This window comes from Heteronotia binoei, chromosome 2 (genome assembly GCF_032191835.1).
Source record: "Heteronotia binoei isolate CCM8104 ecotype False Entrance Well chromosome 2, APGP_CSIRO_Hbin_v1, whole genome shotgun sequence".
In the NCBI taxonomy this organism is placed as follows: domain Eukaryota; kingdom Metazoa; phylum Chordata; class Lepidosauria; order Squamata; family Gekkonidae; genus Heteronotia; species Heteronotia binoei.
Window position 1 is genome coordinate 38,094,299 of NC_083224.1, and position 27,107 is coordinate 38,121,405.

General features: G+C 43.0%; 1 protein-coding gene across 1 annotated transcript in view; it reads left to right on the top strand.

Moving 5' to 3' along the window:
* Positions 1 to 5,419: 5,419 nt before the first annotated feature.
* UBE2V1 (ubiquitin conjugating enzyme E2 V1) overlaps positions 5,420 to 27,107 on the top strand; it is a 34,471-nt gene continuing 12,783 nt past the window's right edge. The window contains exon 1 of the mRNA XM_060230803.1: positions 5,420 to 5,580. Coding sequence (XP_060086786.1) covers positions 5,559 to 5,580 — 22 coding nt within the window. The 5' untranslated portion in view covers positions 5,420 to 5,558. The remainder of the gene's footprint in view (positions 5,581 to 27,107) is intronic.

The window sequence follows — 27,107 nt, forward strand, 5'->3', positions numbered from 1 at the left end:
AGGAAATATCAGCGCCAGTAGTGATGGCTGATAGTTCAGCATCTTAATTCAGTAACCTGCACCAAGGTTGTCAGAATTCAAGTGTCCTCACCCAGTAAAATTAAACCCTCAGCTGCCACTGGGCCTCCTTTCTGTTGCTGCCCAAATATGTGTGCTTCCCTAGAAAGAGGTGTTTTAATTTACACTCTACTGCATATAGTGGTGTGCTGTATAGCTTGTAGCTTTAAAAGGATTAATGGAAAGTGGTTGAGGAAGAAAGATAATAAAGTGCAGGGCGTGTTTGGCCATGACAATTTATAAAGCATTCTGAGAGGTTGGTTTCTCCTTGATGCTGCTTGCCAATTCGTATCAATTGCATCAGTGCTTTATAGAGTACTAAATGCTAGAAAGCAGCTTGGCCTTTCAAAACTCTCCAGGGATTACTAAACTAGAGCTCTTCTTTTTCTTAATGTGAAAGTTGCCCAAGACAGAAAAGGCTGTAGGGCTGAACTGCTGCCTATGAGACAAGAAGGAAAAACACAAGGATTGCATCTCAGTTAATGGACAGGTGGTAGGGCTAGAAGTTGAAAAGTTTTTTTAAAAAAGAATTTGGGTTCAAAGAGAGTGGACCACTGAAAAGGAACTCAGAATTGCAGGCTTTCATGTGTTGACCGATCTCCCAGCCCTTATGTCTGTCTCCTTTTTCCTTTAAACAATTGCTTGGAGCAGCTGTGGCACCAGCTGCATGCTCCAGGGCTTGAAATCCAGCTCAGGTTCTGACAAAGCACCGATGTGCGATGACATTTTCCCCATCTGTCCTTTTTGTAAGTGCTTGTGATTTTGTTTTGTTTTTTTAAATATCCATTCTCTTCCTACAAGTTCAGAGTGCGATAAAGAAGATCAGGCCTGGAGGGAAGGTTCAGAGCGCAGGGGTGGCCAACAGTAGCTCTCCAGCTGTTTTTTTTTGCCTACAACTCCCATCAGCCCCAGCCAGCATGGCCAGTGGGTGGGGCTGATGGGAGTTGTAGGCAAAAAAAAAAAATCTGGAGAGCTACCATTGGCCACTCCTGTTTATAGCATTCTCAGAGATGCCTGTTGTATTGTCTTCCCTATACAATGTCCTTTGAACTTCATGTGGTTTGCATGAGCCAAGTCACTGATGCAGCATCCTTGCAAATTCTTTCTTCCCATAGAATCATACTCCTCTTATGGAGAACTCTCAGTGTAACAAAAGGTCCCCAGGGCTCACGCTTGGCAACGAACAGCTGTAGATGAATACAGATTTTTAAAAACAACATGAAAGTTTCCAGGAGACCTGTAAACATCTCTGCATTTAACAAAGTCCTGAACAATAATGTAAGTCCTGCTTACATTTTATGGCAAAAATTGGACCTTATTAATGTTCCAGTGCTAACTGGGGGCTAAAATCTACCTGTACTTTTAGGACTTCCCACTTGCATGCTGGCTGCTAGATATGGGCCAGGAAGAGAGAGTGGTAGCAGGGCGCACTGTAGTGGCAGAGCTGAGTACAGCATGGCCTGTGGTGTATGTCAATGTTATCTGGTTTGTGGGAAGGAAGCAGGGTGAGGACTACTTACTTGATGCATCTGTGAAGGACCCCTGGTTTGAGGTCATTTAGTTCCCCCTTTACTACCTTTAAGCCCATTATTTTGAGCTAGGGAATCAATGGAATACCCCATACTGAACCTGAGATGAAATAAGATTTTCTTGTTCAGTCACACAGTCAAGTCCGACTCTCTGCAACCCCATGGACACGCCAGGCTCTCCTGTCTTCCACCATGAATAGAAGGCAATACGTCACTGGCTGGTAGGAGGAAGACTAAGAGAGCTTAGATGCAGATGAGAGCAAGGAGGATGCTGAATACAGCTAATGGGATGCTGGCTGAAGGTTACAGAAGCAGCCCTGCACCATCTGAGTGTTTTCTCAGCAGAGTCAAGAGAGACTTCAGCTAGAAAGGTCAGGATGGAGAGGAATGCACTGGAGTGACAGGTGACAAATGACTGTCTATCCCCCTACTAGCTCTTCTGAAGCATGCTAAACCAATCACATTTTCTGTACATTCAGCTCTTTCTTTTTTTTTAAAATCTTAAAGACAACCACTGGATGAAATTGATAGTTTTGAGTTTGGCAGACCAACAGTTTGTTCAGGTATATGGCAGCTTCACTTAGGTATATTTTTGTACCAGGAACTCATTTGCATATTAGGCCACACCTCCTTGGTGTAGCCCATCCTCCAGCAGCTTACAAGGGTTCTTAGTGCAGGGCCTACTGTAAGCTTCAGGAGAATTGGCTACATTAGGGTGTGTGTGTGGCCTAACACGCAAAGGCGTTTCTGCTACAAAAAAAGCTCAGCCTTTGATGATGGAGTTGCCCGAGCAGGCAGGGCAGTAACAGAATTGGGAAAACAGGTCTTCCAAGATGTGTGGCCTGGTGGGATGTATTGCAATTGATAAATATATAATGAAGTTACTCCATGTACAAGTGATTGGGGATTAATTTTAAAACATTTTTAGTGGTTCGTCTGACTTTCCAAATTCAGTGTTTCTCCTTGGTGTTCTGAGTGTGTCTTAAGTGTGTATGTCCAAGCCTTTTTTCCAAGCTAATGTCATAGCTCTAACATTTCAAAAGTGGAAATTCCTGATATAAATCTGCATTCAAACATCGACCCAGGACCTAAATCTAGAAAACTTATGGACAACAAATGTTGGGTGAATGGGGACTCCTGCTGGGAACTACTAGATATTGCAATACACAAATGTAAATTAGGGGCAAAAGAGCTACATTAGGGGCATCCTTGGCTATTCTGCCGAATTGAATTTTTTTTCCCTTTTTGGGGTGTCAGAGTGAACACCCACATAACAGTAACTCAGCCTGCTTTGGAAAGACTGTTTAACTTCAAATGTGGTTGGCCTTTTAGTATGTGGATAGGAAGAAAGTCTTGGGAAAACACAAGTATAAAACCTCTTCGACGCCACAGAACTACCTGTGCAGTTCTTTGCAGTCTGCCGATAATGTTTCATCTTGTCAGGAATATTTTTACCATCTACTGATACTTAACCGTGCTTATGTGTGTGTATTCTCACATAAAAATATATCACAAGGGGTGGGTATTTTGCTAATAAAGATAATCCTCTACATCCCTAAGTGTATCCAAACCCCTGAAATGAATTAGGGGAGAAGCATACAGGCCAGGAGTTAAACTTTCCATCCAGAAAGGCCCAGGTTCAATTCCAGATAAAGAACTGCAGGTTGTACATGTTGGGGAAAGACCTTTCTCTGTGTGAAATTGTAGGGAGCCGCTCCTGCTTAGAGGAGAACAATGAGCTATGTCAATGAATGTCAATACATGTAAAGTTAGCTTCTGTTCAGTGGGCACACAAGTTATGGCATTTGGCTGTACAGCATGATCTTTCTGATACTGAATGGGAAATAAGCCCACTCAGCTCAATGGTACTTTTAGTGAAGTGTAAAAGGCTGTGGTTTTCTATGGGGGATGAACGCACTCCACTCAACAAATCTCAATAACCTTTGGAGTACTGGGGCCAGGAACTAGTAAATCATCCAAATGCTTCTCTAAAAAAAATATTGAAATTAAAGATAGGTCATTTTCAACCCTCTCCCTCTCTAACTAAAGTTAGCGGAGGAATTCTTACCTGGAGGCATTATTTACATCAAACAAGCTCACCCTTAACAAATGGGAATGGGGTCATTTTAATACTTGGTAATAATAAGCAGCATTTATAATAATGCCTTAGTTTTCTGTGAAGCACTCCATATATGCTATAATCCTACTTGTAAAATGGTGGAAAGTACTATCAAATCACAGTTTATGTGAATGTGACAACCCGTAAGGGTTTTCACAGCAAGGGACGAAGAGAGAAGGTTCACAATTGCATATCTCAGTTGTCCCACACCCCTTTCCTGATCTGCAACTGCTTTGGCGAGTGGGGAACTGCAAGGAAAACTACCCCTGAGGAAAGTTGTGTATCACATCAGTACATGTAGTCCCCAACATGCTTATTTCAGGGCACATCTCCCCACACCGTGTGCCAGGACGGGGCATGCCTGGGAATTATGTTCTGGGCATAGAACTCCTGATAAATCTCCCTGCTTGGCTGGTCCTCGGCAGCCAATACAAAACCAGGAGGACTTTATAACTTGCATATTGGCTGAGACGAGATGAGTTTACTGAGGCAAAGAGGTAGATAAATATTTGATAGTGGCTATCGCCACACCTTGCGGTGGTTTTAAGGAATTACTTCTGTGCCCAACCTATCATTTATTTGTGCGTGTTGGTACCACAAGATGGCTAATGTGTGTGAGTCACTACCACAAGATCGTAATTAAGGCTGCAATCCTTGCAAAATGTTTTCTTGGGAATGTTGAACCCCACAGAATAGAAAGAGGCCTACTTTTGAGTAACCATGCAAAGGATTCCACAGTCATTTCTGCAAGACACTACCACAGACAGCCTTTTTTTTTTGTAAAGGTCTAGAAGACAAATTTGTAGTTTATTAATATGGCTATTAGCCACAGTCCCCTAATTGGGATGCCGTCTGAATCCCAGCTGTTGGGAGGGAAGCGCCCGTGGATCCCGTCCTCCTTCCGAGTTTCCTTGATTGCACCAATCCTTTGCATGCTGACTCAGAAGTAAGTCCTAAGGTGTCTTTACTCTCACAGGTAAGTGTGGTTTAGATTACCATCATGTAAGCCAGGGGTGGTCAAACTGTGGCTCGGGGCCACATGTGGCTCTTTCGCACATATTGTGTGACTCTTGAAGTCCCCACTTGCTTGGAGAAGGCATTTGTCTCTTTAAATCACTTCTCCAAGCCAAGCCAGTCAGCGCTTGGAAAATGCATTTATAGTTACAGTTGCTTTCTTTCTACCTCTCTCTCCCCAGCCTTCCTTCCTTGTGGCTCTTAAATATCTGACATTCATGCTTAGTGGCTTTTAAACATTTGGCATTTATTCTATGTGGCTCTTACATTAAGCAAGTTTGGCCATCGCTGGTGTAGGCTTTTATTTATACGCTTCTAGGTTGGACGTATCTGGGCCAGTTTCAATAAGTCGTGTCTTACATTCGGCTGTTTCGCTTTCCTTAGCAGTTGCATCTGAATGAAGCGAAACGTAGTTTATCAGTTCTACCCCAAACCAGTGATCCTCTCTTTGCCATAGCTAGCCGACACCAACAACATTGCTGATCACGTTGAAAAACAAAAATCAGGAAACTGCTGTAACTCTCTGCAGCTCCTTCGCCCTTTTATTCAAAACGCCGTGAATGAAATCTACGCCTCAATTTAGCCCTTCCGAGTTTCTCCTTCCCCCAGGCGAAATACCTGCACCGGAAAACAAAAGGATCCCCGCGCGGGGCTTCGGCCCGCCACTCAACCCAACCTCCAGTTTCCTTTCGTTTCTGCTTTTTCTTTCCTGCGCCCTCCCGCCTCGCCTCTGGCCCGCCAGCTCCCGGAGCCATTGATCATCGCCGCCTCAACTCACTTCCCGCGTTGAGGTGACGTGGGCGGCAGGGAGGCCGGGCTCGCAGCGACAGCGGCGCAAGATGGCGGCCACCACGGGCTCGGGTGAGCGGGGCACCGGGGAACCGAGGCCAGCCTGCCCGGGCGAGGGGGAGCCGCTCACGGCGGAGGCGGCCCGGAGGGGAGGCAGAGACTCGTTTTTCCCGCGCCCTGAAGGGGAAACGCAGCGCCGGGCTCGTCGGGCACTCTAGAGCCGGGGCTCGCCGGCTGGGTGTGTCGGGGCCCGAGGGGCGGTGGCCGAGGAGGCTCGTCCGGGGTGCAAGGCTGGCAGAGGAAGCGGCGGGGGAAGGCAGCTCGAGGGTGGAAGGAGGGAAGTTGGGGGTCTCCATGGGCGTGTATGTGGGAGGGAGAGGCCGGCCCTCTCTCCCTCCCTGGGACTGGAGAACCTCTTGGCAAGGAAATGGGAAGACTCCGAAGGGGTGGGTGGGGAGAGACTGCATTAGGTAGCTTTGATTAATAGAGCTTCCTTGTCTAGAGGCACTGTACCCTTGAATACATGTGGGGTCTGGGGAGAGGAGATTGGTAAAAGGTGGCCAAACTGTGGCTCGGGAGCCACATGTGGCTCTTTCACACATATTGTGTGGCTTTCAAAGTCCCCACCTTCCCATCGTCCAGCTCGGAGAATGCATTTGCCTCTGTAAATCCCCTCGCCAAGCCTGCCAGCAACTTGGAGGACACATTTAAAGTTGCTTTCTTTCCATCTCTCCGTCCCAACTATTTGCCTTCCTTCCTTCGTCTGATGTTCATGTCTTATGGATCTCAAATTTCTGACGTTCATGTCTTGCGGCTCTCAAAGATCTGATATTTGTTCTGTGTGGCTCTTAGGCTAAGCAAGTTTGGCCACCCCTGAGCTAGGTTGACTCATGTGGACACAATGCATATTAACTGGGTTAGCTTAGATCAGGGGTGGCCAAACTTGCTTAACGTAAGAGCCACATAGAATAAATGTCAGATGTTGAGATTTGAACATCTGGTGCTTGAGAGCCGCAAGATAAGGAAGGAAGGAAGGCAAATAGATGGAGGGAGGGAGGATGGAGAGGTGGAAAGAAAGCAGTTTTAACTTTAAATGTATTCTCCAAGACACAGGCTGGCTTGGCTTTGAGAAGTGAGAAATGCCTTCTCCAAGCTAGCTGACAGGGCAGTGGAGACTTTGAGAGCCACACAATATGTGTGAAAGAGCCATATGTATCTCTCAAGCCACAGTTTGGCCACCTCTTAGATTTCTGTTCAGAGGCGGAATATCCTTGATCATGTGTAAGGAAGAAGGCTTGCTTCTAAATCTAATATATCTTCTATATCTAAATGGAACTTCCCTAGCGGAAGGCAGAACATCCCTAAACCTGTGATATTGGAGGGCAAAGAGAATTAAACAGGTTGGCAAAATGGAACATTTAGATCAGGGGTAGGGAACGTTGGCTCTCCAGATATTTTTTGCCTACAACTCTTATCAGCCCCAGCCATTGGCTATGCTGACTGGGGCTGATGGGAGTTGTAGGCAAAAAACATCTGGAGAGCCAATGTTCCCTACCCCTGATCTAGATATAGAAATAGTATATCTCTGAATAAATGATTAGAGAGGGTATGTGGGAAGATTATATAATATGTTAGTCAGGTTAGCTAAATATATCCTCTATGTCCATAGCAGTATATCTTTGAATATGTTTTGAAAGAGGGAGGGTTAGGTTGGTCTATGGAAAAGGAAATGTATTAACCAGGTTAGTTACGTGGCGGGTCTAGCTTGCCTGGGAAATTATAGATGTTTGTATGCAAATGCTAGAAGTGTCCGAAGTAAAATTGGTGAATTGGAATGTTTAGTGTTGGGAGAAAACATAGACATTGCGGGAATTTCAGAAACTTGGTGGAATGAGGAGAATCAGTGGGACACGGTGATTCCTGGATATAAGTTATATCGGAAGGATAGGGAGGGAAGGGTTGGAGGTGGGGTGGCTCTGTATGTCAGAGAGGATATACGGTCCAGTAAGACTGAGGTCAGAGAATTAGATTCCCTTTTAGAAATGCTTTGGGTTGAAATAGAGGGCCCAAAAGGAAATTTAACTATGGGAGTTTGTTATCGCCCACCAAATCAAAAGAGAGAGGACGATTATAATATGATGGAAGGCTTAAAGATAGCGGCTAAACGTAAAAACTGTGTCGTAATAGGTGATTTTAACTACCCGCGGATTGATTGGGTCAATATGTGTTCTGGTCGAGAGAAAGAGATTGAGTTTCTTGATGCTCTCAGTGACTGTGCTATGGAGCAGATGGTCTCAGAACCTATCAGGGGTGGGGCGATCCTGGATCTGGTCCTAAGTAATACCCAAGACTTGGTGAGAGATGTAAAAGTGATTGCGCCACTTGGGAGCAGTGACCATAATGTTATTGATTTCACCGTTTGTATAAATAGGGAGTTGCCCAAAAAGACCGCCACAACCACATTTAACTTTAAAAGGGGTAAATTCTCTGAGATGAGGAGGCATGTGAGGAGGAAACTAAAAGGAAAGGTAAATACTGTCAAAACCCTTGGGGAAGCTTGGAGACTATTTAAAACTATAATCCTAGAAGCTCAGATAAAATACATACCACAAGTTAGGAAAGGCACAAACAGGTATAAGAAAAGGCCAGCATGGTTAACAAACAAAGTAATGGAAGCTGTAAAAGGTAAGAAGGACTCCTTTAAGCGGTGGAAAACCAGTCCAAGTGAGATTAGTAAAAGGGAACACAGGCTGTGGCAAATCAAATGCAAGACTATGATCAGGCAGGCAAAAAGGGACTATGATGAGCATATTGCAAAAAACATAAAGACCAACAATAAAAATTTCTTCAAATATATTAGAAGTAGGAAAGCAGCCAGGGAAGCAGTGGGGCCATTGGATGACCATGGGGTAAAAGGATTACTGAAGGAGGATAGGGAAATGGCTGAGAAGCTGAATGCATTTTTTGCCTCCGTCTTCACCGTGGAAGATGAGAAGTGTTTGCGCGCCCCAGAACCACTAATGTTGGAAGGGGTGTTGAAAGACCTGAGTCAGATTGAGGTGACAAAAAAGGAGGTCCTACATCTAATAGACGAATTAAAAACTAATAAGTCACTGGGTCCAGATGGCATACATCCAAGAGTTCTGAAAGAACTCAAAGTTGAACTTGTGGATCTTCTAACAAAAATCTGTAATCTTTCATTGAAATCTGCCTCCGTTCCTGAGGACTGGAAGGTGGCAAATGTCACCCCCATCTTTAAAAAGGGTTCCAGAGGAGATCCGGGAAATTACAGGCCAGTCAGTCTGACTTCAATACCGGGTAAGTTGGTAGAAACCATTATCAAGGACAGAATGAGTAGGCACATTGATGAACATGGGTTATTGAGGAAGACTCAGCATGGGTTCTGTAGGGGAAGATCTTGCCTCACTAACCTACTACATTTCTTTGAGGGGGTGAACAAACATGTGGACAAAGGAGACCCGATAGATGTTGTTTACCTTGACTTCCAGAAAGCTTTTGATAAAGTTCCTCATCAAAGGCTCCTTAGAAAGCTTGAGAGTCATGGAGTAAAAGGACAGGTCCTCTTGTGGATCAAAAACTGGCTGAGTAATAGGAAGCAGAGAGTGAGTATAAATGGGCAGTCTTCGCAGTGGAGGACGGTAAGCAGTGGGGTGCCGCAGGGCTTGTTACTGGGCCCTATGCTCTTTAACTTGTTAATAAATGATTTAGAGTTGGGAGTGAGCAGTGAAGTGGCCAGATTTGTGGATGACATTAATTGTTCAGGGTGGTGAGAACCAGAGAGGATTGTGAGGAACTCCAAAGGGATCTATTGAGGCTGGGTGAGTGGGCGTCAACGTGGCAGATGCGGTTCAGTGTGGCCAAGTGCAAAGTAATGCACATTGGGGCCAAGAATCCCAACTACAAATACAAGTTGATTGGGTGTGAACTGGCAGAGACTGACCAAGAGAGAGATCTTGGGGTCGTGGTAGATAACTCACTGAAAATGTCAAGACAGTGTGCGTTTGCAATAAAAAAGGCCAACGCCATGCTGGAAATTATTAGGAAGGGAATTGAAAACAAATCAGCCAGTATCATAATGCCCCTGTATAAATCGATGGTGCGGTCTCATTTGGAGTACTGTGTGCAGTTCTGGTCGCCGCACCTCAAAAAGAATATTATAACATTGGAAAAAGTCCAGAAAAGGGCAACTAGAATGATTAAAGGGCTGGAACACTTTCCCTATGAAGAAAGGTTGAAACGCTTAGGGCTGTTTAGCTTGGAGAAACGTCGACTGCGGGGTGACATGATAGAGGTTTACAAGATAATGAATGGGATGGAGAAAGTAGAGAAAGAAGTACTTTTCTCCCTTTCTCACAATACAAGAACTCGTGGGCATTCGATGAAATTGCTGAGCAGACAGGTTAAAATGGATAAAAGGAAGTACTTCTTCACCCAAAGGGTGATTAACATGTGGAATTCACTGCCACAGGAGGTGGTGGTGGCCACAAGCATAGCCACCTTCAAGAGGGGTTTAGATAAAAATATGGAGCAGAGGTCCATCAGTGGCTATTAGCCACAGTGTGTGTGTGTTTGTGTGTATATTTTTGGCCGCTGTGTGACACAGAATGTTTGACTGGATGGGCCATTGGCCTGATCTAACATGGCTTCTCTTATGTTCTTATGACTCCTTTTATAAGCCTGCTATCTATTGGATAATAAGTAAGCTTTTGTCTCTCAGCTACAGTGGTCCCCCAGCTTGCACTGTGGGTTTTGCTATATTATTTTACAGGGCTAGTGTGCAAGTTAGTAGGGTAATATATTGAAGTATTTTAGGAATAAAACCAACTTGTTTGCCTCCAGCACAGTTTGGTTTCTAGAAAGTGCTAGAGTGTTTGATGGGCTTAGGTGTCCACAGCAGAGGAGAAAGGAGGTGATAGTATAAAGATTGGATTCTGTTGCTGTAGGATAGTTCTGAACATCTAGAGGTATCTTATACTGAATCAGACCACTGATTTTTTGAAGCACAATATTGTTTATTCCTGATAAGTAATAGCTCTTCAATAAGTCTTTCATAGCATCTGCCACCTGATCCTTTCACTGAAGATGCCGGGTGACTGGATATAGAATCTTCTAAAGGCATAGCAGCTACTGTGTCTTTGAGTTTTGTGTCATTCTTTTCTGGATTTTTTTTTTGTACAAGGCGATGGTAGAGAATACTCAGAAGCACAAGAGAATCCTACCAGAATATAGTTGGAAGGGAATAATGTCATCCATTTCTGGTCCCTTTGCTTTCCTGTCTGTAAGCAGCTGTAAATTCAGGTGCCTCTGGTTCTGTGGTTTAGAGCAAGTCACTGTCTCTCAGTCTTAATTTTTTCTCCAGTAAAACTGGAATAATGGTGGAGTAATACGGTAGTGATACACTTAGCTGGGTGGTTGTGAAAGTTAACTTGATAAAAAACAGAACTCAGATTTGAAAATTGAAAACTCGGTTGATGGGCCTTGATTTGCAGCAGCAGAGGTTTTGTAGTTTATGGGGACAGAAAAACAGGATGTCCTGTGCTGGAATTTTTCTTGGGTGTTCACTTACAGGTGGACGGTTTGTATTAGCTTGTTGATTATCTCAGTCGTAGTCTCTAGTACCTTAGAACAGTAATGTAGAACTCAGGTAAGAAGAGATGCTAACCCTGAAAATAGCATTGCAGAATATAAGGTGTTAATAAAAAGATCAAGTGGAGGAGGTGCAAGCTATGTCCTAGGATAGAAGTCTGGGATGGCACATCTGTAGAGGAAGAAAGTAACTTTTATGCCCAGAATGAAAAGTGTGCTTCATGGTAGAGAGAGAATACTCAGATGCACAAGACAATCCTACCAGAATATAATTGGAATTGAATAATACCATCCATTTCTGGCCCCTTTGTTTTTGGGCAATGGTTATTATTTGTATAGCAATAATCTAAATGCAGGTGACATTGGTTGTGATTTGAGGGGCTTTCTTTGGCAATGTAAGCATTCTCATTGGAATTTTGAATAGAAACAAGGGGATTACAACATTTCAAAAATGCTGATGCAAGTACTTTCTCACCCTGTGTAACCAAAGCACACGAGAGGCTAATTTGGTTCATTTTTACTGAAACGGAATTGTCCCATGTGTAATGCGTTGTCATCCTTAAAGGAGAGTTCTGTCACCTTTGTCAATGGATTATGCTGGCTGCAGCATATTTCTCTTAAGGAATATATCTCATTTATCCTCCACTCTAATGCTCAAGATAACTTTTAAATCCTTTTAAAAGTCACTTGGGAGGTTATCAGCTAATATAGTGCCGAAGAGGCCTTCCCTTCTTTGCTAATACAGTGCCAAAGAGGCCTTGCCTTCAATGCAATAATCAGCTTTCCTCTTACGGTTTTCTAACCATATATTTACATCCTCCTGTATTTTTTGCCTGTTGGATACTATCAAGACATTTTAGAGCATTAGACAAAATATGACAGAGGAAATGCTCAGAGTTCTAGATTGGTGGGGTACTTCCCAAATCTAGCCTCTCCTTGAAACTCTAAGTGGCACTTAGATGTTGTCCTTTTAAAAATAACTTAGTATCAAAGAAAATAATAAAGTTGTACATTATCCACACCTTTCATAGTCTTAATATTCTATTAAAAATATCCAGTTTTTCATAAATCTATTGATTAGATTGCTTTTTTCTTTCTTCTTATAATAGATTAACCATTTTAATAATGTAGTATTATAAATTTGTTTGCACCATTCCTTCAAACATGAATGATGAGGTTGTAGACTCCAGTTTTGCAGTAATGTACATTCTTGCAGGTGCTGTTAGAGCTGTAACCAGTTCTATATTGCCTTGTCCGACACATTATAAAAAAGTGGGTGGTACTATCCCCTTTTAATTGTCAGAACAACCCTTTGAGGTAGCCGAGGTTGAGAGTGTGAGACTGGTCCAGGGTAACCCAGTGAGTGAGTTAGATCCTAGGTCCAAGTCTGATGCTTGAAGCACCTCATGACAAAGTCTTCTGCTTGTTTCTCCAGGGCAGTTAATTTGGTTGAACAGAATACCTTTTGCCAAGCCCATTGATTAAATGCCTGCGCTTAGTATGAAAGTGATAGAGAAGGTAGGGAAAGAAGTACTTTTCTGTCTCACAATACAAGAACTCTTGGGCACTCAATGAAATTGCTGAGCAGCTGGGTTGGAACAGATAAAAGGAAGTACTTCTTCACTCAAAGGGTGATTAACACATGGAATTCATTGCCACAGAAAGTGGTGGCAGCTACAAGCATAGACAGCTTCAAAAGGGGATTGGATAAACATATGAAGCAGAGGTCCATCAGTGACTATTAGCCACAAGATATAGATGGAACTCTTTTGTCTGGGGCAAGTGATTCTCTTTATTCTTGGTGCTTGGGTGGCAGTAGTGGGAGGGCTCCTATTGTCCTGGCCCCACTGGTGGACCTCCTGATAGCATCTGGTGTTGTTTTTTGCCACTGTGTGACAGACTGTTGGACTGGATGGGCCACTGGCCTGATCCAACTTAGCTTCTCTTATGTTCTTAAGGTGATAACTTCTGCATAAAACCTGTGTACAAATAACTAAAAGCATTTTTAATCTTAAAACAATACTCAAATTCTATTTCACTTTTCTTACCAGGATATCTCCTACTTTGCTAGGTTACAATGAAACTGTGAAATTGGTTTTACTTTCACATTCTTTTTTTGAAACATTAGCACGGAGGCATATTTGAACGCACATTTGAATATGTAATACACAGGAAATAATTCTTGCATAAGGAAATGAAAAACAGTCCTTAACTTGTAACTCTGATCTTCACTTTAGAGTTTCAAAAGGGAAGTAGGGTTCACAGTGTTCTGTAAAATGGCAGCTGATTACTTAATTACACATCAGGCTTGCATTTGGTGGAGGTCACTTTTATTATCGTTACAAATGCCTATTTTTTCAGCAGCTGAGATTGTAATGTTGGCACTCCAGTGCTTTTCATTCTTTTCATTATTAAGATTTGTTGCAGTCATTTTTTTTTTAAAGAACCAGAATATGTAGGAACAGATAGATTCGCAGACCCCACTAGTCCTGGATTCACCATATATACCCACAGAAAAAAATGTACAAAGAATTTGATTGTGTGTGTTTCAGGACTTTATTACTTTAAAATGTTCTTGGGTAGACAAGAAAATTTTTGGGTTGCTGCCCAATTGCTGCCATTTTCCAAGATAGTGGCTGTGGTTATTGTGATATTGTTTAAATCTTTGATGTTTAAACCTTAGTTTCACCACATCTGTATCATTTGATAATATTACAACATGCTTTGTACAATGCTTGATTGCCCGGTTTGCATGAGATACTATGCAGTGATCAACCTCCTTAATACTGCTACTGATTTCCTTAACCCCAGCCTTCTCATTGTTCAAGTACAGACAGCATTGCAGTGATAATCTTCAATAATTGCATAAAGCTCTCTGTCAAGGCAAGCAAAAGTTGACACTGGGAGTTGGAATCAGTAATTGGATGGATGAAGATGAACAAGCTGAAGCCTAGTGCCAACAAGATGAAGGTTCTCTGGGTTAGTAGAAAGGCAGACCAGGAAATTCAGATCTCTCCTGTCTTGGATGGGGTTATACTCCCCTTAAAAAGCCAGGTTCACAACCTTAGACTGCTACTTGACACAGCAGTCACCTTAGAAAACCAGATGGCTGCAATAGTCTGGAGTGCTTTTGCCCAGCTTTGGCTGGTGCATCAGCTGCGTCCATTCCTGAGTCAGTCAGATCTAACCACAGTGATGCATGCTTTAGTTACATCTAAGCTGGACTGTTGCAATATGATCTACTTAGGGCTACCCTCAGAGAGTGTTTAGAGGCTGCAACTAGTGCTGAACACTGCTGCTAGGCTGCTGGGACCAGCTATTAGAGACACATAATCCCAATATTACAGCAGTTGTGCTGGCTACAAAATCTGCTTTTGAGCCCTATCCAAGGGTCTGGTTTTGATCTTAAAAGCCTATATGGTTTGAGACGAAGGTATCTGAAGGACCATCTTCTCCCATAGGCTCCTGTGCTGGAGAGGCCCCCTTGATTGTCCCATCAACCAAAGAAGTTCATCTGGTTGGCACATGAGAGAGGGCTTTTTCAGTGATGGCCCAATGATTATGGAAGAAGATGATGATAGTGGATTTATACCACGCCGTACACTCTGAATCTCAGCGCCGCTTACAATATCCTTTAACTCCCCCCACCCCCCCAACAGACACCCTGTGAGGTAGGTGGGGCTGAGAGAGCTCTCACAGAAGCTGCCCTTTCAAGGACAGCTCTGTGATAGCTATGGCTGACCCATGACCATTCCAGCAGCTGCAAATGGAGGAGTGGGGAATCAAACCTGGTTCTCCCAGATGAGAGTCCACGCACTTAACCACCCAAACTACTTCCCCAGGCAGGTGCACTTGGCCACCTCACTTTTGATCTTTAGGTGACAGCTGAAGATGGTTTTATTTAGGATTGCATTTAATTAAATCCTAAACTGCGATTTTAAATTATGTTTTTATTTTTTATGTAATTTTATGTGTTTTATTAGTAGTGTAAGGAAGAAAGGCAGCTAATAAATATTTTAAATGAATAGTAAATTAATGCTGTTATTTAAAGCAGTGACTTCTAGAAGGCAGCCAGATAATAATGCAAAAGAAACAATGGAAGGAAAAAGAAAATGGGGTTCAGGAGGTTTTTTTTTTAATTTATTTTTTAATTTACCTTAAATTTATATGCTGCCACTCTGCAAGTGAACTCAGGGCGGCCAGCAGTCATGTTAAAACCACAATTTCAGTTACAATTTTAAAATGTAGGTAAGAAGGGTATTGTACTAACTGGAAAAAAGCAATTACGTAACATATAGAATGAGTGTGGTTTTTTTAAATGCCACCTATAATGCTGGGAGAGCTCCTGACACTTTCACCTCCATATAACAAGATTCTCTGAGACCTGAGTACTTGCACCAGCATGTCTATGTGTGCTATTGGTGTTATAACATAGTGTCAGCTTAATGCTATATATATTATGCCACTGTGCTGGTGTACAAGTTGGTGTGTTCTCTCAAGCACTTTCTTGACATTATAGGAAATTCTTGGATTGGTTTGTTTGTATAAAATTTTATGCTAATGTGGGACTTCATGTCCTTTCATCCTGTCAAGCCTACATACCCTTAATCCACTGCAGCTGCTGACTTTGCAGTTTGCAGTTGACTGAAGGAACAAGGCGAAATGACTTTTCTGCTGTTTTTTTTTTTCTGGAAGGCTTTGAGGACCTTCACTGATACTTTAGGAAATGTACTTCCTGCCTGTCAAGGCAACAGAGATCCAGCTTTGGTGAGTGGCTTCCACATGGCAGAATAACAGCGTGGTAAGCCAGAACTTGTCAGTTCCTGTACGTTCACATGATATTGTTAAGCAGCTGTGATGGGCTTGCCATGATGCATTTGAATAAGTCTCTTTTTCAGTAAGTGGGAAAACAAAGTGTGCATATGTGTAGTCATGATTTTAAAGGGGAAAAGAGCATTGCTTGATTCCATGCCTTCCTCTCTGGCTTCCTGAATTTGGCAGGAGAGGACAAAAAGCCACCTGAACTGTTCTTCCACCAGACCAGACCTCTCGGAACTGTTCTGGTTGTTCAGTTTTGATCATGGAACAGCACATCTGTGTATTGACTGTGCTACATGACTTTCTCACAAGCCTACAATTTGGAAGTAAGTAATCAGTGTTGAACCATAAGTGTCGGGTGTCTGACCCTACAGCATAGTTTGGGGGCAGTTACTAATAAGTTTTGAAGCAGTTTGAGAGTTGACTATCCTGCTGCTCTTCATACTTCGTTTCTTCTTGCTCTTCTCCATTGTTTCTGTATTACTCAGAGGGATTACCCAGAAGGATTGGTAGAAGGAACCAAGCAGAAGTTGCTGCTTCAACTCATATGATGGGAAATGGTGCTGAAACAGCAGTAGATAAGATGTGATTGTATGAACATGAAGCAGGGATCTGGCAGTTTGAGATCCTCATAACTGAGGATGCTGGGGATTTAACCTGGAACTTTATTTATGCAGAACATGATCTCTGAACTGAGCTGTGGCTACTGAGCCAGTGGGCCTTTGCCATGCAGGCATTTTGCAAGGGAGAGGGGAATCACTGTTGCTGTCTGCTGATTGGATTCCCCTTTCTCTTTCTGTTCCTCAGCATGCAGCGAGTAGTGAAGTCACAAGAATCCTGTACCAGATTTAGTAAAGATTGCTCCTTTTTAACCCACCAGCTCCTACAACAAGCTAGGGAAATTCTTAATACAACAGTTGAAAGCAAGGGGACAGTATTGGTGATGCTATGCAATTTTTTTTGAGGAGCATTGTGTTAAAATTTACATAATTACCTCAGACTTGCTCTGAGGGTTGATTTGCAAAGCCTAAATGCACTTACTTTCAAGGGAAATTTACATAGTAACAGAAAATACAAATGGAAATGACACATTCATTCATTTTGTAACAACAAAAAAATTTAGAGTCAAAGCATAGTTCCCTCTAAGCTGCAGTAGGGGGCACTGGCGCACAAATTTTCAAAGGATGCTCACAGATTTCTGCTTCTGCCCACAGATAACTGCTTCAACCCTTTGTAAACAATGAATGGTGACACCTCATTCTGGGACCCATAGAATAGGACTCCCTGGTCTAATCTTTTTGAAACTTGGGGAGTTTTTTGAGGAGAGGCTCCGGCAGCTATGCTACCAATTTGGTGCCTCTCTCAAAAATCAGCCCCCCAGAGCACCAGATACTTCAGATTGATTCTCCATTCTAGTTATGGGGCCCACTGACTGCAGTTATGCTTTTCAGTATGATTTGTAAGCTGCCTTGAGTCTCAAGGAAAAGTGGGTTATAAATATTTGAATAAATAAGTAGTTTGAGCAGGCTGATAACATTTAAGCAACTTCATTTTTTTAATGTTAGTTAGGGTTCTGATAGTGATTGCTTCTCTGTTATACTTGACCTGTAATGCTGGTTGTCACTAAAAAAGAGAGAGAGAGACTGAAAGAGGTCCCCCACCCCCTTTGCTGGTATGTTTTGAATCTCAGTGCAAGGTGACAGTTCAAGACCTGATCTACCAATATAGTGGAAATGGGTGGGGTAGACCTGTTTGGAGGCCAGATCTACCAATATAATGGACTGGGGCAATATTAAAATGACCTGATTAGTTGAGGTAGCAAGAGATGACTGATTCTGGTGCTAATTCCCCATAAGGCTTTGGGAAAATGTACTAAGATGACCACTGATCTTTTCTAGTATGCATATTGTCATAATGATTCTAGTTGAGTCAGTATCTACCTTTAGAAGGTATTCAGGCTGGAGAGAGCAACTTTAAATGTATGGCCTATTCTCTCAAGGTAGTTCTGACTTATAGACTTGATCTGAGGGTTGATTTGCAAAACTTAAATGCGCTTCAAGGGAAATGAATACCCACAAGTGCTTCTGTGCTAAGCAATTATCTAGTCCGTTGTACTTCCTCTGTGGGGGGAGGAGGCGGCAAGCTGCCTCTCTTGATGAACACTGAACAGATTGAGACTCATATTGTGGACTCCATTTAGCCTCAAATTGCCACATACTGGGTGTCCAATGCTGACTGAGACCAGTGGAGTCTTGCAGTGCTCCTCTTTGTCCCCCATGCTGTTTTAACACCTATCAAAAGCTGCTGGGAAAAGAGTTCTGTAGATTACAAGTAAAGCATCCTCAGGGCCGTGTCTCACAACTTTGCTGAAAAGAGGGAAGTGGCCATTTGGAGGTGATAGTGTCAAACTGACACTTGATCCATTTATGCCGTTGACTGGTAATTCAGCTAGTCTGTTTGGATATAGATCCAAATAGACAGCCATGTTGGTCTGAAGTAGTAGAACAAAATAGGAGTCGATTGCATCTTTAAGACCAACTTAGTTTTATTCAGAACGTAAGCTTTCGTGTGCATGCACACTTCTTCAGACAAGGAATGAGGTACAGTAAGCAGAGCTACATATAGCTGGTGGGGTTTGGATTGCCAAGTGGTACAAAATTAAAAACCAATAGCAGAATAGTAAAATGAATTTGTTATTTTTACTATTCTGCTATTGGTTTTTAACTTTGTACCACTTGCCATTCCAAACCCCACCGGCTGTATGTAGCTGTTTACTGTTCCTCATTCCTTGTCTGAAGAAATGTGCATGTACATGAAAGCTTATGTTCTGGATAAAACTAGGTTGGTCTCAAAGGTGCAATCAACTCCTATTTTTTGGATATAGGTTTGCAGTGCCTTTGGATGGACACTTGGGTACTGTTGAGTGCATTTCCTCAAGTGGTAAAAAAAAAAAGTCCAGGAGTAGCATTACCATGTTGATTTCCATTGAATGGGAGAATGCTGGAGATTTATGGTGGAATTGATGTTTGATCTGCTTTGTAATATAGAGGTAGAGCATAGATGGAAGAAAGGGCACCAGGCCTTCTCTTACACCCCTCCAATCAGATCTATGGATTCTGTGCTTCGCCTTTCAGATAATTCACTCTTCTTTCTGCCTCTTCTAAACCACAACTTTCTCTGACACTGCACACACCTCTGTCTTCTCTCCTTAGCTTGGGAGCTGTGGCCTTTTCCAAGCATTGATTAGTCCCTGGATAAGAGACACATGGAGACTGAGCAAGCTTTCATTGAAGAAACATCTTCAGTTATTTAGGAACATGCTTTTGCAAGCTTTGGACTCCCGTCATGCGCTACTACAGGCAGACCCATAGCACCATTAAGTTATTGCGGTCTCATAACTGTATCACTTGTGTGATTTAGTGTTGTTAATCCATATCCCTGATCCAGCTGCAATCTTTCCTTGAAAAGTGATACCAGTTATCCATACTCTGATAGCATCAAGTTAGATTTCTGCAGTGGACTCTATGGGGTGTGCATGTGCGTGATGCCCTTAAACAGTTTCGAAACCTCCGTTGGATCAAACAGAACACATCTCACCCATAATTAAAGAACTACAGTGACTCACACGGACAGTTTAAGGTGCTGTTTCTTACCTTTACTTCAACGGTCTAGGACAGGGGTCTCCAACTCCCGAGCCGTGGACCGGGATCGGTCCGTGCCCTGTTAGCAACCGGGCCTTGAGTTGTATAATTATTTCATTATATATTACAATGTAGTAGTACTAGTAGTAATGATAATAAGACAACAACATTGGATTTATATCCCATTCTCCACTCCAAATCTCAGCGTCTCAGAGCAGCTCACAATCTCCTTTACCTTCCACCCCCACAACAGACACCCTGTGAGGTGGGTGGAGCTGAGAGAGCTCTCCTGGAAGCTGCCCTTTCAAGGACAACCTCTGCAAGAGTTATGGTTGACCCAAGGCCATTCCAGCAGCTGCAAGCGGAGGAGTGGGAAATCAAACCCGGTTCTCCCAGATAAGAGTCCACAAACTTAACAATTACACCACACTAATAAAAAAGTGCACAATTGTATCACCCTGAAACCATCCCCCCCCCACCAAGTCCGTGGAAAAATTGTCTTCCACAAAATGGGTCCCTGGTGCCAAAAAGGTTGGGGACCGCTAGTCTAGGACATGGATATTTAAAGAACCTTCTGCTTGAAGACAAATCTGCATCCATTTCTATGGAGGCTTGCTTTGTAAACCCCCCCCCCCCCCGGTTTGGTGTAGTGGTTAAGTGTGCGGAAGAACCAGGCTTGATTTCCCATTCCTCTACTTGCAGCTGCTGGAATGGCCTTGGGTCAGCCATAGCTATCACAGAGCTGTCCTTGAAAGGGCAGCTTCTGTGAGAGCTCTCTCAGCCCCACCTACCTCACAGGGTGGTGTTGGGGGGGGGGCGCCGGGAAGGTTAAGGAGATTGTAAGCCACTCTGAGATTCAGAGCATAGGGCAGATATAAAGCCAATATTTTCTTCAGAAGTGTGGTTGTTGTCTTTTCTGTTGTGGTATCTCATTTTTGAAACTCCATTCTCACTGTTGCTTACCAGGTGCAAGATTTGTTGGATTTTAAGAGGCAGGCAAAAACACTTTTATTTCCCCAGGCATTAGTCTAGATGGTGGTGTCTGGCTTTGTCTTTTATCTTCTTGATTGCTTTAAGGGCACCTATTGATGCTGTTTTATTGATGGCCACTTGCTCTGAATCAGTAGTGTGCTGCATGTTTTGGCTAAAACCCTGTAGCTGTAATTTTAGAATGTGTAATTTTACAATACATAAGCTTTATGGGTGATTTCATGCTGTTGCTTGCATTTGGATTTTATTATATTACTTGTTTTGTTTTAATTGATGGAAGCAGCTTTGGGAGGTTTTTTAACATTGCAGAATGAAAAAGTTTTCAGCTGAGATGTAGCCTAAGAATAAGTTGACTCAAATGGCAGATTTGTTTCTGTTTTAAATTCGTTCGTTGATATACTAGGTTCCATTCATGTAGAATTAAACATAGTAACCATCTTGTGTTAAATCTTACATGATCATTTCAAGCTATTTTACTCTCTTGTAAGTGGGAAGAAACATAGGGAGAAAATAATTTGTGGTCTCTCTTCTGTCAAACTGATTCCTCTTCTTTTTGCTTCTAGAATACCAGCCATTGCTTATAATGGGTTGGAGTTGGTTGATGAGCTCTACCAGCAGCCATAATTATTAATAGCCTAGCCAGCCTCACTGCTTTAGCATACAGAGACACTATAATGTACATAGAAACCTACTTAGAATATTCTAGTGTATGAAGAAATGAAACAAAAAATGATGGTAGAAAATTGTATATTCCAATATTGCAGGGGTGGCCAATGGTAGCTCCAGATGTTTTTTGCCTACAACTCCCATTAGCCCCAGCCATTGGCTATGCTGGCTGGGACTGATGGGAGTTGTAGGCAAAAAACATCTGGAGAGCTACCGTTGGCCACCCCTGTAATATTGTATGCTACTGTTTGGTTGGAGGCCTGCCCATTTTTTATAATGGCATTAAAGATGTTGTAATGTGTTTGTATAGTAGTTATTGAACTGTGGATTAGATGTGAAAAAAAAAAACCATGTTCGGTCTTAGCTGATGGATGATTTCTGCATTTTGTGCTGGGGATGGTGAAAGTTGTGGCAAGTCTTTACTTTGCAAGTGGGTCCTAAAGACTGGCTAGTCTAGAAGTGGACCCCCCTTCAAAAAGTTTTGCATGTGAAAATGGCTTGGGGAGGACAGGAGCCTCTCCACCCCCCCACCCCCCCAGCATAGTTAAGAGTGTGTTTGGGCTCTGCAGGGACCACATGTTGGGTCTGAGGAGATAGCAACACATAGTTTGGCTCTAAGACGACTTTTGTTGCAGAAAGACTTAATGGAAGGTAGCACTGGGTCTGACCCTCTGTCTCCAAGAGCAGCCAGTCAGTACTCTGGGAAGTCCACAAGCAGAGCTTGATGGAGATAACTAAATGGGATTTATATGTTCGCAGTGAGGATAGCTGAGGAATGGGTGTCAGAAACAACACAAGTTTGTTTAATCCTTAATATGATTAGTGTTGCAGACCAAATATCGTCAGTATTTGTTGGTTGAATTATTGCACATACGGTGTGTTCCCTGTATTGTTAGCTAACATTATGAAGTGCGGGCAGGGAGAGTCACATCATGATGTCATGATATCCATTCTATTATACTGGAAGCTACCAGGAAGAAAGGTGAATGAGGTATGGGGTGGTGGCTGCACCATTGATACCTAGTTCCACCCTAAATGAGATAAAGGAGTATAAATGTGGAAGTGGCAGGTGGTGACGGATTGTTCGTAAAGGCAGATGATGATTCTTAGTTGTGTTACTTTAGAAGCACCTGCTATGGGTGGAATAACAGAATGTGTGTGTGTGTGGGGGGGGGGAGCTGGAAAATCAGTTTTTGGATCTCAGCTTTAGCAGTCTAAATTTCAGTTGTAATAAATTCTGGTATAAAGGCATAATGCCATAGAATTTGTCACTGGCTTGGATCCCCCCCAGAAATAATTTCTGCAGGCATAGGTGGGAATTTTCCCCACTTCCTTTTAGCAGCTCAAGTCACCCTTAGGAAGGCTGCTACTGTTGGGTGGGGACCCTCAGGAATAACTTGGGGCATCAAAAGTCTCCTGCTAGATGGGGAAAATAATGAAAATTGCCCTCCGTCATTTCAGCAGAAATCTAGCCATAGCATGGATAAAATGGTTTGGCTTTCATTTTTGCCTTAAATTCTTACTAGTAAGGACAGGACCACAGTTTTAAGTTATGGGTGGCAAGCAATAAAATGTCAAAGTTGCCTGCTTTCCCCCCATTTTTAATATTGAGTTTAACTCCGTTTCTGGTTGCATGATGCTATAGAGATGCAACTTAGTTGACAGCTTTTATTTTTCATTGTATTTTCACCCTCCTTTTCAGCCCAGGAGTACCCTTCTAAATAGCTTACAGTGATTGACAATGCAGGTATAAATAAAGGATGCTTGGGAGAGCTGTTGTTAGTGGGGTCTAGTACCAATTCATACCTGATGCAAGATCCGTGGCTTCTGCCCCTTTTCCCTTTGACTTATTTTATCTTCTTTTACTGAGAATTTATTGTTTGGTTTCTCCTCCAGATAGTCTAATCTAATAAAGCATGACCTCGTACTAACTTTATGCATGTTGAGCTCGCTGTCACTGCCGTATTGATTGACCTGCTCTCATGTTCAATCTCTTGCTCGCACAACTACCACCTCATCCAAAGGCAAGTTGATCGCTTCCTCTCCCATTTTCAGTTCTGTTAGTTTTGGACACTGCTCTTTTCATATATAATTATTTAAAACATCTGTATGCCTGCCCTTCTCCTGAACCCATTTATAATCATTTCCATGGCTGATTTGACTGTGGAACTTGGTCATTTCTGCATCCAAGGGTGGGTGAAGCCAAAGCCTTCTTCTTCCACCATCCCTTGACTCTCAGCCCTGCCTGCACAGTTTCCTTGTTGTGAGTTCTGTTCCTTAAAACTAAGCAACTAATCTTGGGACTGGGCTGCTACGAGGTAAGATGGTGAAGGGTGTAGGACGTCCATCAGCAGCCATCAAGAACATGACTGGTTTTGGAGCTGGTCATATGGCTGAAATCCCAGAGCTTCTTGAGCAAGGCAGTCTCAGGGTTTGAACTGGGAGGACTTTGTCTGTCTCCATCCCCACCACCTGTGTGTTTGAGTTTTGTACTGATGGTTCTGTTCATTTTTTAGATAGCTTTGTTCCTTGTGTACTGTATTGTTATTAAATGATGTTCCCTCTAAGTCTGATGTTCCCTCTAAGTCTGAGTTAGTGTGAGCTAGCTCACAGTTTTTTAGCCTCTGGCTCACACATTTTTGTCTTGACTCAGGAAGCATAGCCCCAGAGCAAGTGCCAAATCACTTGCTCACAACTTTAATGCTAGTAGCTCACAAAATAGAATTTTTTGCTCGCAAGACTCCACAGCTTAGAGGGAGTATTGGTTGTAATGAGCCACCTTGGACTTCTCATTTTTGCATGGAGAGAAAAATAATGGCAGGGAAGGAGACAGCATACTAGAGTTATACTTTCTCCTCTATTACTGGTCATTCTTATGTATATGTGAAAAGAAGAAAATCTTTTTTCCCTTTTCAGATTGCAGTCAGAAAATGAGAATTGTTATTATTTATTATTATTTTATTGGATTTATATCCTGCCCTCCCCGACGAAGCAGGCTCAGGGCGGCCGTTCAAATACAGTGTTTTCCAAACTTCACAGAAACGTGCGTTTGTAGGGGTGAAATAAATTGGATAATTGGAGTGTTCCTACTGAGACAGCCAGACTCCTTGACCTATAGCAAATGTTCTGTAGGCAGACGCTGCCTCTCCTGCAGATTTTAATGAGCAGTGGGATTCAGAAGGGAGAAGATGACCTAGATGATCCCTCAGTTATGATGGGCTCATGAAACATTATCAGCAGTCCTTGGCATGGAAGGTAACAGGTAGCCAGCGCTACTACCAAAGCATGGAACTAGTATCCTTGACAACTTCCTCATCTCAGTAAATGGGCTGCAATATCACGCACGGGCTGCAACTTCCAGAATCTTCCAGGCTGCCCAAAGATTAAGCATGTTATAATAATTGGTGCTTGAGGCTGGCTTTTCTTTCCTTGCTTTCTTTGAAAGGAGTGCAGTTGGCATGTCAGATACAAGGGATAGTATCCTCTAGAGCAGGGGTGTTGAACTTATTTGTTATGAGGGCCATATTTGATATAAACGAAACTTTGTGCTGTGCTGTGTCGGACATCATAAAATGTAATGCCAGATAGTGGAGATATAAACTTTATAAAGGACACAGACGAAGGCAAAGATTTTTTAAACTTAAAACATGCTTAAAAGATTAGCACTCTTGCAATCTTTTGTTTACTTCACAGTCTCTGATAACTGACACCTCTTGCTCTGAATTATTGTATCAAAAACTGGAGGCAACATCTGTGCTATAGCAATTGAGTATGCTGTTCAGGTGTGTATCTGTAAGTTGCAGAGGGAAACATGACAATAGCTGGGCATTGTGAGCTTTTGTAAGTAAGTCACTTGGTGTGCTGGTCAGGTACATGTAAAGGCACCATGTCACAGACTGAGGGCTATGTGTTTGTCTACAAAACTGTAGTCTTCCCCAGAGAAATAACTACAATTCCTATGTGGCAGTTCAAGAGCAGAGAGTCAGCAATGTATAGCGGTCCTTATCAGCCTACAGTCTGGGAAGTCTAAGTTCTAAATCCCCAGTCTGCAAAGGAAATGTGCTGGGTGAACTTGGTCTGGACACACACACTCAGCCTAATCCACCTCATTGGCTTGTTATTACTCATCTAAATAGTTCACATTGCTCTCCTTCTGTGAAAGACTGGATCATGAGGCCATGGATACAATGAAAAAGAGGAGGGGAATCCTGTTGCACCCAGCAGAGCCCTGGCATAACAGTCCCCCTTCTCTAACAAGGCAAAAAGCTCATACCTTGAATAAAACTTTGTTGGTCTTAAAGGTGCTTTCTTTGTATCTCTCCTGTGTGATTGAGAGCACTGGGTAAAGTAAGCTCTTGCTCTTGCCCTCCCTCCCTCTCTCTTCCTCCCCAGGGGATGAGGAGAGGGAAGAGTCTCAGCCAATGGAAGGCAGAAAGGCTTGGCTCAGTAGCTCTGCTGTGAGAAAGCCAGGCAAAGCAACCTGTGATGCAGAAGAAAGCAAGAGAGAGGGAGGAGGAAGCAGACAACAGTGAGTTGCTTGCAGGCCACATACAAGGCCTGGTCTGGAGGAACAGTTGTAGTCAAAGCTGTAGCTTTATAATGTTAAATACCTGTCACTTGGTGAGGTGGTGTTGGTCAAGGGTTAACCTTTTTGTGGGGAGGGAAGGATGCTTAAGTTCACATTGATAGCTGTAGAGGGAGTCAGACATCTTTGCTTGTAGCACTGGACTAACCAACCCAAGCACCATCCACTTTCATTATATTAACAACCTTTTATACCAGTAACTCATTCACTGTTGACATCAAACCCACTGCCCATTTCTTCAGTTTCTGTGAAAAACCACAGGACTTTCTGTACCCCGTTTCTTTCCTATTCCCTTTGTTTTAACCACATCCCACAAGCATCTCAATACTTGATCATAGCTCCCTCTCCTTTTTTTGCTTTATTTATGTAGCTCTCTGTTCCTGTAGTTGAGAGCAACATATACATCTTTCACTTTGTCAGCAGTTCGTGCAATAAGAGAGTCTCCAGTGTCGGCAGGCATTGCAGTTTTGGGCTAGCTGTGTATGGAAAAACTGGCACTGACACCACCACACCACTTGAATCCAAAAAATGGAGCAGTGCAGACCTAGTGCTGAAGATGTTTCCCATCTTCAAATTTTTTTAAAAAAAAGATGTGTTTCATTATTCCACAGAATATTTGTGTTATCAGTCCACAGGAACATAAAAGATCTATGGGAGTCTGTATTATACACAAGTTCATATTCTATTCATAAACAAGTTTGGACTGTTTTCTATTCTGTAATCAACCATTTGGAAATAGAGGACGCGGCCTCCAATCAGGCGATGGACCTAGTATCATCCATGGCGACACTAGGACTCTCCCAAATTGTTACAACACCCACTCACCAGGCGGGGCACATGTTAGACTTGGTCTTCATGGCGGGAGTTTCAGTGGACGATATTACTGCTGAAGCAGTGCCATGGTCGGACCACTATGCCCTCAAGGCTCTTGTGGATGTCCCACCCCAAGACTGTTTAGGCGGCGAGCGTATTTTAGCTCACCCGCAGAGCCTGATGGATCCGGAACGGTTCCTGACGGCTCTTCAGGACCCCTGGCCTCCTGGCGACTCTTTAGATGATCTGGTGGAGTCTTGGAATGATAGACTTTCCAGAGCCATCAATGAGATCGCACCTAGGCGTCCTCTGCACCCTCGTCCAAAGCCAACACCTTGGTATAACCAGGAGTTGTGGCAATTAAAGCAATTGACGACTAGAGAGGCAATGGCGGTGTACTCGAGACGAAGCGACTAGAACATCTTCTAGAGAGTTTATGAGGTCCTATGAGATGGCAGTTAAAGCCGCAAAGAAGACAT